The following is a 13,126-nucleotide window of genomic DNA, read 5'->3' on the forward strand; positions in this document are numbered from 1 at the left end:
GTCGAGATCCAATGGCTGTTAACAGAATATGGAATCGGTGGGTTTAGGAGGGTAATACGGAACGCCGTGCTGGATCCCAACGGCCTCGTATCACTAGCAGTTAGCAGTCTAGTTGACAGACATCTTATACGCATGGCTGTAACGGAACGTGCAGCCACGTCTCGATCCCTGGATCAACAGATGGGGACGTTTGCAAGATAACAACCATCTGCATGAACAGTTCGACGACGTTTGCAGCAGCATGGACTATCATTTCGGAGACCATGGCTGCGGTTACCCCTGACGCTGCATCACAGACAGGAGCGCCTGCGATGGTGTACTCAACGACGAACCTGGGTGCACGAATGTTAAAACGTCACTTTTCGGATGAACCGAGGTTCTGTTTACAGCATCATGATGGTCGCATCCGTGTTTGGCGACATCGCGGCGAACCGCACATTGGAGCGTGTAGCCGTCATCGCCGTACTGGCGTATCACCCGGCGTGGCTGTATGGGGTGGCATTGGTTACACGTCTCGGTCAGCTGTTGTTCGCATTGACGGCACTTTGAACAGTGGACGTTACATTTCAGATGTGTTACGACCCGTGGCTCCACCCTTCATTCGATCCCTGCGAAACCCTACGTTTCAGGAGGTTAATGCACGACCGCATGTTGCAGGTCCTGTACGGGCCTTTCTGGATACAGGAAATGTTCGACTGCTGCCCTGGCCAGCACATTCTCCGGATCTCTGACCAATTGAAACGTTTGGTCGATGGTGGCCGAGCAAATGGCTCGTCACAAAACGCTAGTCACTACTCTTGATGAACTGTGGTATCGTGTTGAAGCTGCATGGGCAGCTGTACCTGTACACGCCATCCAAGCTCTGTTTGACTCAGTTCCCAGGCGCATCAAGACCGTTATTACGGCCAGAGGTGGTTGTTCTGGGTACTGATTTCTCAGAATCTATGCACCTAAATTGCGTGAAAATGTAATCACATGTCAGTTCTAGTATAATATATTTGTCCAATGAATACCCGTTTATCATCTGCATTTCTTCTTGGTGCAGCAATTTTAATGGCCAGTGGTGTAGTTCAGGGTTCTCACTCCGAAACTTTCTCAGTTCAACTTATGTAGCTTTCGGTGAATATTATCTCCATGTGTCATTCTCTGAATGTGTCAATGTCAGTGGTGGCTGCCCTCGGTTAAGAGTATATTGCTCTGTGCGCTTCGCGCTACTTCCTAAATCTTTTATTTCTGTTGCGATTTCTACAACTTTACCCCAGCATCCATTCATATCAGTGGCTTCCTGCAAGTAGGGTCGTAGTCCACACAGTCTGATACTGTGTAGAATAATAATATGAGATACCGACGGCCTATCAGTATTTATCTCTCCCACTAGCTGGGGTAAGCTCTTTTCATTCAGGCCGCACAGGGCACGAAAACTGTGGCAGACGGGTTAGATGTGGCCCATGTAAGCGCTTAAAACAGACAATCCATGCGGTCAGCAGGCCTACTGCGTAGCAAGTAGCTAGATTTCGCTGGCTTACCTTCTTATGGATGTGAAGTACTGGTCCAGGAAGTCCTTGGCGTGTTTGAGAAGCTCCTCCGGCGATCTTGGTGCTGTGGTACTCCGACCAGGCATGGCCATCAGGCTCCCCAGGCATGCCTTCGGCGTGCATTGTGTCGACTGCAACAGTCAATAATAGTATTCATCTTTATTTGTGTCAGACGGTCAGCAAAGTGTTTAATTTACTGTTAGGCGATTTCCTGGGATTTCTTGGTTAACTGTTTAACCCTCTTGATACACCAATTAAGAAAATGTACGAAATCTGCATTAGGGATGGCGATTATCGCTAACAACAGGTTTTCGGTTATATCGTTTGCCTTTTAGCACCCCAATTTAACCTTTCTGTTAAAACCGCTCAGGGTAACCTGTTTCTGAAATTACTGACTTTTCGGTGTTCTGGTCCTATTATTGTCAAAAATATGTTAAATTGTGTGTGAAATCTAATGGGACTTAACTGCTAAGGTCATCAGTCCCTAAGCTTACACACTACTTAACCTAAATTGTCCTAAGGACAAACACACACACCCATGCCCGAGGGAGGACTCGAACCTCCGCCGGAACCAGCCGCACAGCCCATGACTGGAGCGCCCATAGACCGCTCGGCTAATCCCGCGCGGCCTATTATTGCCGAAGATAGATTAAAAAATTTTGACTCTCTCCGTACCAGGATAGAATGAATCAAAAAATTGCATTAAAAAGGCATATAAAAGAAAACTTATTCCGTCCACTGTGCTCTGCTTTCCTCGAAAAGTTGAAAATGGTTGGATACCACAAAAAAAATCGCAAGAATTCAAACTCAGCTCAAAAATCAAGTTGCAATCGTGGACCGTATCTGTATCTGTGCATTACGAACGGTAAGTGCTAAAGCGAGAAAGCTGTGGTTCGAGGACTCTGTTTATCGTGTCAAGGGGCTCCGGAAAGGCTCAAAATCATGAAAAGTTCAATTTTTACTTTTTTGCGTTTTCTGAATCTGCAGACTATTACCTTTTAATAGATATATAATTTATTCAATTCCGAAGACTACAGCTATTTTTAAATTTTTTTTTGAAATGTGTTCTACATGGGCGTGACCCACTGTGGCGCTGTCGAACTGCTGTCAAATGGTGTTATTATTAACGTCCGTGTTCATCAGGTACATTTTAGTGATGTGAGATAAAGTATGTGTTGTGGCTAACCTGTGATGGTTCAATATATATCGCTGGTGTGATTGTCGATTGTTTCATGTTTATTTACTCTGTCGTTATCTCGAAAATATTCGTAATTAATTCTGTTTCTTGAGTCTCTGTTTTGTTGAAGTATAATAATGAGTAAAAGTAAAGTTATTAGAAATCCTCTGAAGGCTTTTAAGAAAAGGAGAAATGTTGGAAAGCCAAAGGTATGTATTATTACTGTAAACAATAAAGACGATAACCAAGTGAGTGAACCTAACCTCTCAAGTACACCTGCCCATAGCAGTCAAAGTGGGAAAGAAAATACTTCACAGAAGAAGCTTGGTTCAATGAGTGAAAACTATGAGTGTTTTATGGGCGAATCGGATGTGAATGAAATATTTGATATGTCGGTTCTCAAAGGAATTTTTTCAAACTGTGTAAGATGTATTCATTGTAGTGAAGTTGGTCTGGAACTCTCCATAATAAAGCACGTAGGACTTGCTAGTGAAATACAACTGAAATGTGATAAATGTTCATACATGACCACCTTTTGGAACAATGTTGCAGTAACTGCAACTGAAGAAAATGGTAGCAAAATCTACGAACACAACAACGAGCGATGCTTGCTTTAGACAAGGAACGCCTTCGGGCTGCAGACAGGGCTGTAAAGAGTCTAGAAATACAAGCAAGAGTAAACAGGAGGAGGAACAAGAGGAAGCTGGAGGAGGAGTTTGCAGAGGATGAAGATAATCCATCCTATGGACCTGGAATGCACTATAAAGTAAATCCAATCTTTGTCGCTCGATTCCCAAAACTTTTATTTTCTCATACTAATTACATGTTTTCTAAGGATCTTCCAAACATATTTGTTTCAAACTTTCAGTAAATGTTACACAGTACCTTCTGCATAATTTAACACAGCCTTTTTCCAAAAAACTGTATATTTTTGAATGTGTAAATAAAAAATTGCAAAAAAATGTTGTGAATTTTCATTACAATTGAAAAAAAATCATCTTTAATAACTGAACTAAAATTTTGTAAAATCCCTGTGTTAAGTTGTAGCCCATATTCCAATAAATAATCTGTAAAAAGTTCAACTTCCTACCTCAAATACTTTGTGAGGAAAGATGTAATTTATAAGCGTTATTTTAACATTGCAAGTATAGGGCGTTCCGGAGCCCCTTAACTTGTCCATTTTCTGGGGCCACTAGCAAATAAAGGCGTATTATAAACACTTAGGAAGCCGGCGAAGAGTTCTCGGGCTTCCAGCCGGGTGGCGGTGTCTTCAAGCTGCGACGTTTCGACGAGTGACATACTCATCATCTTCTGACTATGTGCCGAGACAAAGTCTCGGCACTTCGCCAGAAGATGATGAGTATGTCACTCGTCGAAACGTCGCAGTTGGAAGACACCGCCACCCGGCTGGAAGCCCGAGAACTCTTCACCAGCTGTATACGCCGGGAAAGCATATATTCACACTTAGGAAACCATTTTTACTGATTGTCGTAAATGAATTGTTGTGAAGTTTTTGACTTATAACGGTTGCGGTGATTTCCTTTCTTCTGTATTATTTCATAGAAACGACAAACAACCAAATGAAGCATTGTACTTCATCGCTACGTCGTTTCTTGCTCGTTTCTGTCGGCATTGTGATTAAGGAAGGAAGGAAGGAAGATTGGGTTTAATCTCCAGTCGACATCCAGTTCATTAGATACGGAGCACAGGCTCGGATTGTGTCAGGGATGGGAAAGGAAGAAGGCCGTAATCATTCAAATTAACCATCCCGGAATTTACCTGGAGCAACTTCGGGACATCGCCTTAAACCTAAATCTGGATTTTCGGGCACGGGTTTGAATCGTCGTCCTCCCGAATGAGAGTGAAGTGTGCTAACAACCGCGCACTGTTATTAGAATAGTACTGGACGCTTTTCACAATTTCTGTAATAACGCAATATTTTACACCAGTGTAAATTATACGAATAGAGAATACTCCTTGCTTTAAAAAAGATTATTTAATAACGAAAAATTACCACTGCTGCTATGGCTGATAGATGTTTCGGTTTTTTTTCTCGGTTATTAGTAAAAAATAAACATCAACTGTTATAACCGAAACCAAACAGTTACTGAAAAATATGGTTATTCAGAACTAAAACTCCGGTATCGGTTTTAACCACTTGGCTTTTCTCGTCCCCAGTGTGCATTCCACCTCTAAAGCTGTTCTCACAGGGGACGACAAAACGTACGTGGACGAAAAGATAGTGACGTCACAGCGTGGAACTGCACGTTCCGCTACACAACAGATCGTGAAATAGAGAATCTGGCATGTCAAATTTTTGCCATAGGGAGATGAACGTGGCCAAAGAGATGCGACGTAGCTTTACATCGCAAGCGGAACGTAGGAGCCGCCATACTCTACAGCGGTAAACAACGTTTTTGGTGGGATTTCTTTCTCGGAGAGTAAGTGGTACGAATATAGGCTGTTTCAAAGTATCAGAAAATCGAGGATCTTTCGAAAACCGACATTGTAGCTACGATTTCTTATAATAAAATGACAGGAACGGTTTTCTGTTGTTGATGTTTTTAGTCTGTTCTGTGATACGAAATTATACCGTTTCAGTGCTATGGTTCATTCGTGAGGTACCAAAAGCGCGTCTTTTTCGTACAATTTGCATATTAAATATAAATAATAGTATTTGAACATACGGTGTTTACATGTCATGTATCGAGGTACATCAGCCACGTCGAAACGGTAGCGCAGTAGGCAGCGCCTTAATCTGTGACCGTTACAGGGAAAGAGAGCAGGTCTGCGTGCACTTCTTTCCAAATTTATTATAAATAATATATTTGCTGCAATTCATGTTGCAAAGGCCAACGGCTGGAATGTTTCCCCAGTGACCAGAAACCTTAACGTGACTCCCAGTGTGTGTCAGAAAGTGGACGCATTGGAAGGCTTTCAATTATGAAACTTTCTGTAAAACTTCAGTGCAATTTACATATCTCTCTCTCTGGGTTTATGGAATGGCTCATGTTTGTATCTTGCCGGTAAATATCTTTTTCAATGATCTTGAGCAAAAAAATGCTCAAATGGCTCTGAGCACTATGGGACTTTAACATCTGAGGTCATCAGTCCCCTAGAACTAAGAACTACTTAAACCTAACTAATCTAAGGACATCACACACATCCGGCCCGAGGCAGGATTCGAACCTGCGACCGTAGCGGTCGCGCGGCTCAAGACTGAAGCGCCTAGAACCGCTCGGTCACACCGGCCGGGCGATCTTGAGCATTTTCGAAAAAAATTTCCCTTCCATTTGAATGAAATTACGAAACTAATCTCGATCTTGAAACCTATGTGATGAAGTATATAATTTCAGAATGCTGATAGTCAGTGCAACATCGAGAATATGGATATTATACTTGCGCAAACTGACGTTAGACACTATGTCTTACCTATGTTCCGTTTAAAAACGACAATGGGACGAAAATACAATTGAGTTAAAATACTAGTACGTATCTCATATTGTTGTAATGTTCCTCTACCAACAATTCGCCATTTTTTTCCGCTCTTCAACGACAATCGCGAACAGAGTTAAAGCATCTGTTTTACGCGCGTCCAGTTTCGTAAAGAAACTGATTGATTTTCGCGTTTTGTTGAAATTGCATCACAGTTATGCTTTAATGTCACTCTTCTACCATCATCACTTCAGGAGTTTCATGTCATCGAGACTGTCATCATTTTGCACAAAAATCGGAAAAACTGCAGTTCCTCATCATTATTAGATGTTACCCCTTCACACCCACATCGAACCCCTTAACCAGCTAGACGTAGCTACCACAAAGGGTGCCGAGTGTGGCTTATGCCCACGGTGATTCTCTCGCTGTACTAAGAGAAATATGTGCCAAGAGTAAATGAGAAGGAAGGCGAAGGAATCGCTAGGAGAGGAATTTCGGATTGCTCAGGGATGGAACAGGAAAATGTCTGTAATGTTTTGAAAGCAATCATCTCAACGCTCTTGATTTTTGGCAAATATTGAAGCATGAAAAAACTGGATGGTCTAATGAGTATTTGTATCACATGGATCAAATAACTATCTGACCACCAAATTTTAAGTTTTCCATATTTGCCTAAAATAAAGTGTATTGGGATGATTGGTTCCAAAACTTTATGAACACTTTCCAGATGCATCATTACCCGATCCGATCTTCCTCTGCTAGCGATCCCATCGAGGTAACCTTAATCTTCCTTTTCCCTTATTTGTTTCAAAGGCAAGTGTCATGCAAGGTTTATGAATGATAGGTAGCTATACAACAATGGACGGCAAAGAGAGACGGCTTAAAACAGTGTATGGAAGAAATGCAAGAAATGCAGCGGAATCTTTACATCCAAGAAGCTATGAACGAGAACGAAAGCTTCGCTGAAATATTCGCTGTTGACATAGGTGTCGTCTGTGGAAGGGAGGAAGAACTGCAGGCCGTATGAATGGAACGAAGGGTTCACTGCGTACAAATACGAACTGAGAGTAAAACTAGGAAGGACAGAACTACTGATGAATCATAGATATGAAGTTCGTGACAGTAAAAATTGAGGACCATGCAGCAGACCTTGGGAAGGAATACTCTGGGACCAAAATAACGCGCGGCGAGCTGGGAGGACACATTATCTTGCGTTGTGATTTCTCCATGGTCAAAGACCAATTGGACCACGTCATTGCTCCGTTGGCTGATTATAAGGAAGATCAAAAGTTTTTCTGATTTTTGGCAGCTGAGAAGGTAATAATATCTTCGTTTAGAATGGATTGCTCCTCACCATTTTGAAGCCTTCAGCAGTATGGAGGAAAGCCTTGAAATTACCAGTGGTGAATACTGGAACAATGTAAAAGAAGTAATCCTCACAGATGAAAATAATAACCTGCAGAAAGCTAAGAAAGGCAGGAAGAAATTTTTCGATGAAGAGTGTGAAGAAGCTGAAGACAAGCTTATGAAACTAAGGTAAAAATGGCTGCAAGCAAATAAGAATCCTGAAATAGAACTTGCTCAGGGCAGGCAAAATTAACTGGAAGAAAAAGAAACAATTCCTAAAACAACAGATTGTATCTATTCATGAATATCATGAAAATAACCAAATCCGGAAAATGTATGGTACAATAAACAAACTTAGAAAAGGTTTTAATTACAAAACCAAGGTGATAAAGCATTTAAATGGCAATATGATGACTAAAACAAGAAAAATTTTAGCGACAAGCAAAGAGTATTTTGACAATCTACTGAATTGTTCTGATCCAGCAGCATCAATTGCTAGTTCCAGCAACAGTCACAACTATGAGGAAATTCCAGAACCCACATATGAGGAGGTGGTAGAGTGTATCAAACGCCTAAAAAATGGTAAAGCAACTGGCAGTGACAACATCCTAACTGAGATACTAAAATATGGAGGAGAAGCATTGCACAGACGTTTATTTCACCTTAAACAGATAATCTGGAAAACGGAGAACATTCCAACAGACTGGAGAGAATCATTAATAGTCCCTATACATAAAAAGGGAGACAGGAAAGATCTCAGAAACTATAGAGGAATATCTTTAGTCAATACAGGTTATAAGATCTTATCTTGTTTATTGCTATGGCGCTTAAAACCACATGCAGAAAATATAATTGGGGATTATCAAAAGAGCTTCCGCAAAAACAGGTTCACTACTGACAACATATTTGCAATCAAATCAATAAATAAGAAAGTTTGGGGATATAAACAAAAAATACATTATCTGTTCATCGGTTTCATGCAAGCTGATGACTCCATCCATAGACAAAGCTTGTTGAATGTAATGACTGAATTTGTTTTCCCAATTAAATTGATAAACCTCTGAAAAGTAGTCATGGATGAAAATACAAGCAGGGTTTTACTAAATGGTTTAAAGTCTGACCATTTTAAAATAAAACTGGTTTAAGACAAGGAGAATTTTCGTCCTCCATTCTCCTCAATATAGCGTTAGAAAGAGTTGTGAGAAAACTCAAACTGGTACCTGCTGGGATCCTCTAAGAAAGCAAAATTAACGTGTTAGCGCACGCAGATGACGCAGTGCTCACTGGAAACAGTGAAATAGAGATTAGGCAATTGTTCGTGGAGCTTGTAACAGAAGCATCAAGACTTGGCCTGAAAGTAAATGACGAGGAAACCAAATACATGATAGTTTAAAGATGTAGTGATCAGTGGGATAACCAACCACACCTAATAGTTGGTAAACACAAATTCGAGCGTGTTGAACAGTTCAAATTCCTGGTATCATTGATAGATGAACAAAATCAGAAACAAGTAGAAATAAAAGCGAGACTGCCAAATGCTAACCGAGCCAATTATGCAATACAAAATCTCTTAGGGTCCAAACTGCTGATTAGGGAAACTAAAATGAAGTTATATAATACAATCATCAGATCAGTTCTGATCTATGGGGCAGAAACATGGAGCCTAACGAAAACAGAACCCCAGCATGTACGAGTGTTTGAGTATAAAGTTTATAGAAAAATCTTTGGTCCATATTATGACAATGAATCACAACGCTGGAATAAAATGCACAACACAGAAATCCACAACGACAGTAAACATAATGAATGCTAGAGGGCTACAATGACCTGGACATCTGATGAAGAAGACCAAATTATGTCAAGAAAATTCAGGGAGAAGCCAAATGGCAAAAGACCAAGGGGGAGACCCAGGAGTACTTGGTGGAATGAAAGTGATTGCATATGCGAAAGATTGGGAATAAATAACTGAGGCAGCACAAGACAGGAGTATCCGGAGGAATCATGTAAGATGGGCACGGGAACTTCGAGTCCCTTTGAAGCCTACTACGACTCACATAGCTGTCCTTAAACTTCTTTTGACTTGCTCAGCCTTTGTTTGTCGGAATGGGTTCGGCTTTCAATGTGCAACGCAGCTGTCTGATATCGAGTTAGTTTCTCCGTACTGTAAGTATACCCTGATGATTGTTTTCCACACTTCACTATCCTCCGTGGCACGAAGTTATGAAGCACATGGTACAAAATGCGTCTGAATTTCTGCCACACATGTACTAAAGTATCCTTATCTGCTCTATAGTCCGCTCCACTAATTTAACTGTGACAGCTGTATTTACCATATCATCTGAGATTTCGAGTTCTGTATTCTCTGTTGCCCGATGTCGAGGTGACAGTATCGAATACAGAAATTTGAGTGTCAAAGATAACGATGTACACATTCCGTCCACCTCACTGCGCTACAATACTATCCCTTGTACTTTGAACATTTCCGCAGTGTATAGATTGTCACATGGACGCACAAGTAATAAAACTGGAAAGAGAGCGAGCAACTGAAAAACAGCTTCAAGCTAATCTATAAATGAACAGGTACTAGACCTATCATTGTTAACGTTAGATCGCATATCAAGAATCTAAACGAAAAAAAGCCCTCTTCCAGCATGTGTGTTGTAGATTTATGGGAAAATGCAGCATGCCATTGAATCTTTAAGTCCACTGAAAAAACTTTGAGGGATATTGTGTCACACACACACACACACACACACACAGGGCTGTTCATTTTTAACCATTCGTTTATACGTTTCATCTGGCTGAGTCAACATTATAATATGTGTAGTACATGAGCAGTATATAATGGCAACACTAACAATAATAACAATAATGGCAACCGTAACAATGACAAAAAAATGATTATATAGGGATGAATATACGGAATTTAAGTAATGTCGCTATTATCACATTGTGTTTAGAAATTTCGTCATTTTGTTCTTGTGGAATGTGAGGAATAACATAAAACAGAAATGAGAGGTAGCGCTACAGAAGGAATCAATACAGAAAAGAATTTGACTGGTCGAAGAAAGAAGGAGAAATAACAGCTTATGTTCGTGACTGTGGCTCGTTGTTCATGATACGCAGGAATGCATCATGGACAAATCGTAGACAATTTGTTCGTATTTGCATGTTGTCATCACGAAACATCAGTGAGGATGTTAAACGTGACTACAGATGTTACAAGTCAATGCTCACACAAATAGCTCATACGATTTCTTAGCCGAAGGTTGCCTCAGGATGTAGTTGTGTCCTAGGACATAAATAAGTTAAGACCTGAGATGCACGCTCTAAACACATACAGATGCAACCATCTCACGTGGAAACAGTTTTCTGTACCATGAGACCCGGGAGAGTATATTTGTTGGATAACAATGCATTTACGTATTTTATAACATTAAATAGAACAAAATTTTGGTATTTTTATTAGATTCTTTATTTCTTAGCTGCAACACTATAGATGATTCAGAAGATTCCAGTCTTGTTCATTTGAGAAGTCTGTTTCTATTGAGGAATCCTCCTTATCGTCATTGTCAGCTTGAGGGACCTGCCTAATACATCCTTTGGTTGGGAATAGCAAATGTAATGTTTCTTTTAAGAAAGGTTTCCTGACTTTTTTGTCATTGGTCTCAAACCTGTTATAAATGGCTTGGATGTCAGTAGCAGCCTGTCTTGTCCAGATTGCACTCTTCTCGTGAGAATTTACTGGAAAACATTTGTCTGTACAGACGAGTGAGCTTATTGCAAGCCTCGGCTGCTTTTTCTGATAAACTGCCTATGAGTAAGAGAGCATGTTAAATGACAGTTGGGCCATGCTCCAAAATCTTGTCTACAGTGGGAGACATAGGATGCTATGGATATAAATCGACACACCGTCTCACTGTTTCAACAGTATAAACAGGAAATTTATCTACGTCTATTTTATGTCCACTGGAAATAGCTCTAGTATACCCCTGGATCGATAGATGAAGTGCAGATTTATGCCTATTATTTCCGCTGATGTTTTAGGGTCTGCAAGAAAATCTAACGGTATTTTCGTCATTGTTATTTCCTTAGGATTTCTGGGGAACAGCTACAATTAATCCCAGTCGATTTCGAAACTTCTCTTGTGTGACTTTTTTTCCGTCTTGAACATGTTTCTTTCACTGTTTTGAACGGATTTGCCACTTCTTGCAAAGGACAAATGAAGAAAAATTCGAAAACTGTAATTCTGTCATGGAATTTAGAAAGGCTGACATAAAGGGCTTCTATATTTACTGCTTTGGTTTATGACCATTCACTGAAGTCTTTTGAGGCAGCATTGCAAATGTAAGTCTCGACGCTGCCTCTGTTGCTGTACTATGGACTTTTGGATCTACCATAGTCATCAGGTATGTGTGTTTTATGGATAAATTACCATATGTTCTGGCAATTTTTGTTTCTTGTAATGTTTCAGTTTTCCTTTTGGTATAACCGATTTCTTCATTAGTAACATTAGCTATTTATTGAATAAATCTAATTCTTATTGGTCTGCAATAGCAAGGAGATGATGGTGTAGGATTTCGTGCGACTAAGAAGTTGGAGAGGCACTAAAGACGACTACAATATGTTCATATCAGAACCATGATTTTTTTCAGTTTTTTTGTTTAAATTGAATTTGCTGTGAACCATCACAACCGCATTTACAGATAAGATTCAATGCATTTAAGCCATCTGTTGAAAGATCATCTAAAGTCTCTTCCAGGTACTGTATAATATTAAACGCTCACTTGTGTGATTAGGCAAGGCTTGAAGTTGATTCTTTGCACACGTGACAGTTAGCTGATACAATTGAGTCACATGATAACACTGATTTTTAGCCACTTGACGGATAGTGTAACAAGGTAGATCTTATCAGCTGTCCGGATAATTTCGTATCGTTTCCTTGTCAGCTTGTCAGTGCGGCTTTCACAATGATTGACAGGCTTGGATATGTGAAAGTCGTTTATTTGCTTGTGAGTCACTACGACTCCTATCTAATGCCTGTCGTTATTTAGCCCTTCGTGTAGGAAATGGAGCAATATCTTTAACCATTTTGGAACCATCAACATTTCCAGATTCTCGGCGATTCGTTTTACTGGCATACGTTAATTCTGTTGCTCCAACATTGTTTCTCGGTAGCTGTGTCTTACGCCTTTTGCTGCGTTCGCAAAACTCTAAGAACGACTTCGATAACCTACGAACTCGATGTATGCAGCATAGAATTTTGATGGTAATTTACAGTCAGTTATGGTTGATTTTTATGAACATAGTTTCAACGTGTGAAGAAAGCCGTAGTTTCTTTAATTTTGACTCTCCAAAAGACAGTTGATGTATAAAACCGTTCTTTTCTTAACCAGCGAAGGTAGGATCTCATAATACGTAATTTACCATATGGTCATATATTTTAACAAACTCTTTTCCAGAAGATCTCTTCATAAGGTCATGGAGACCTATTTTTGTCATAATTCTGACTTTTGAAGGACTTAGATAAGAACAAAATGCTTTCAGAATTAATTTCGAAGATGACGTTCATTTATAACTGGCAAAAATCGAACAAAATGAAACTACGGTATTTTGTGGCAACTTTTTTTAA

General features: G+C 40.1%; 1 protein-coding gene across 1 annotated transcript in view; it reads right to left on the reverse strand.

The window, feature by feature from the left end:
* Positions 1–13,126, reverse strand: part of LOC126467134 (nitric oxide synthase, salivary gland) — a 719,566-nt gene that overhangs the window by 517,543 nt on the left and 188,897 nt on the right. The window contains exon 2 of the mRNA XM_050096439.1: positions 1,527–1,666. Coding sequence (XP_049952396.1) covers positions 1,527–1,666 — 140 coding nt within the window. The remainder of the gene's footprint in view (positions 1–1,526; positions 1,667–13,126) is intronic.

This window comes from Schistocerca serialis, chromosome 1 (assembly GCF_023864345.2).
Source record: "Schistocerca serialis cubense isolate TAMUIC-IGC-003099 chromosome 1, iqSchSeri2.2, whole genome shotgun sequence".
Taxonomy (NCBI): domain Eukaryota; kingdom Metazoa; phylum Arthropoda; class Insecta; order Orthoptera; family Acrididae; genus Schistocerca; species Schistocerca serialis.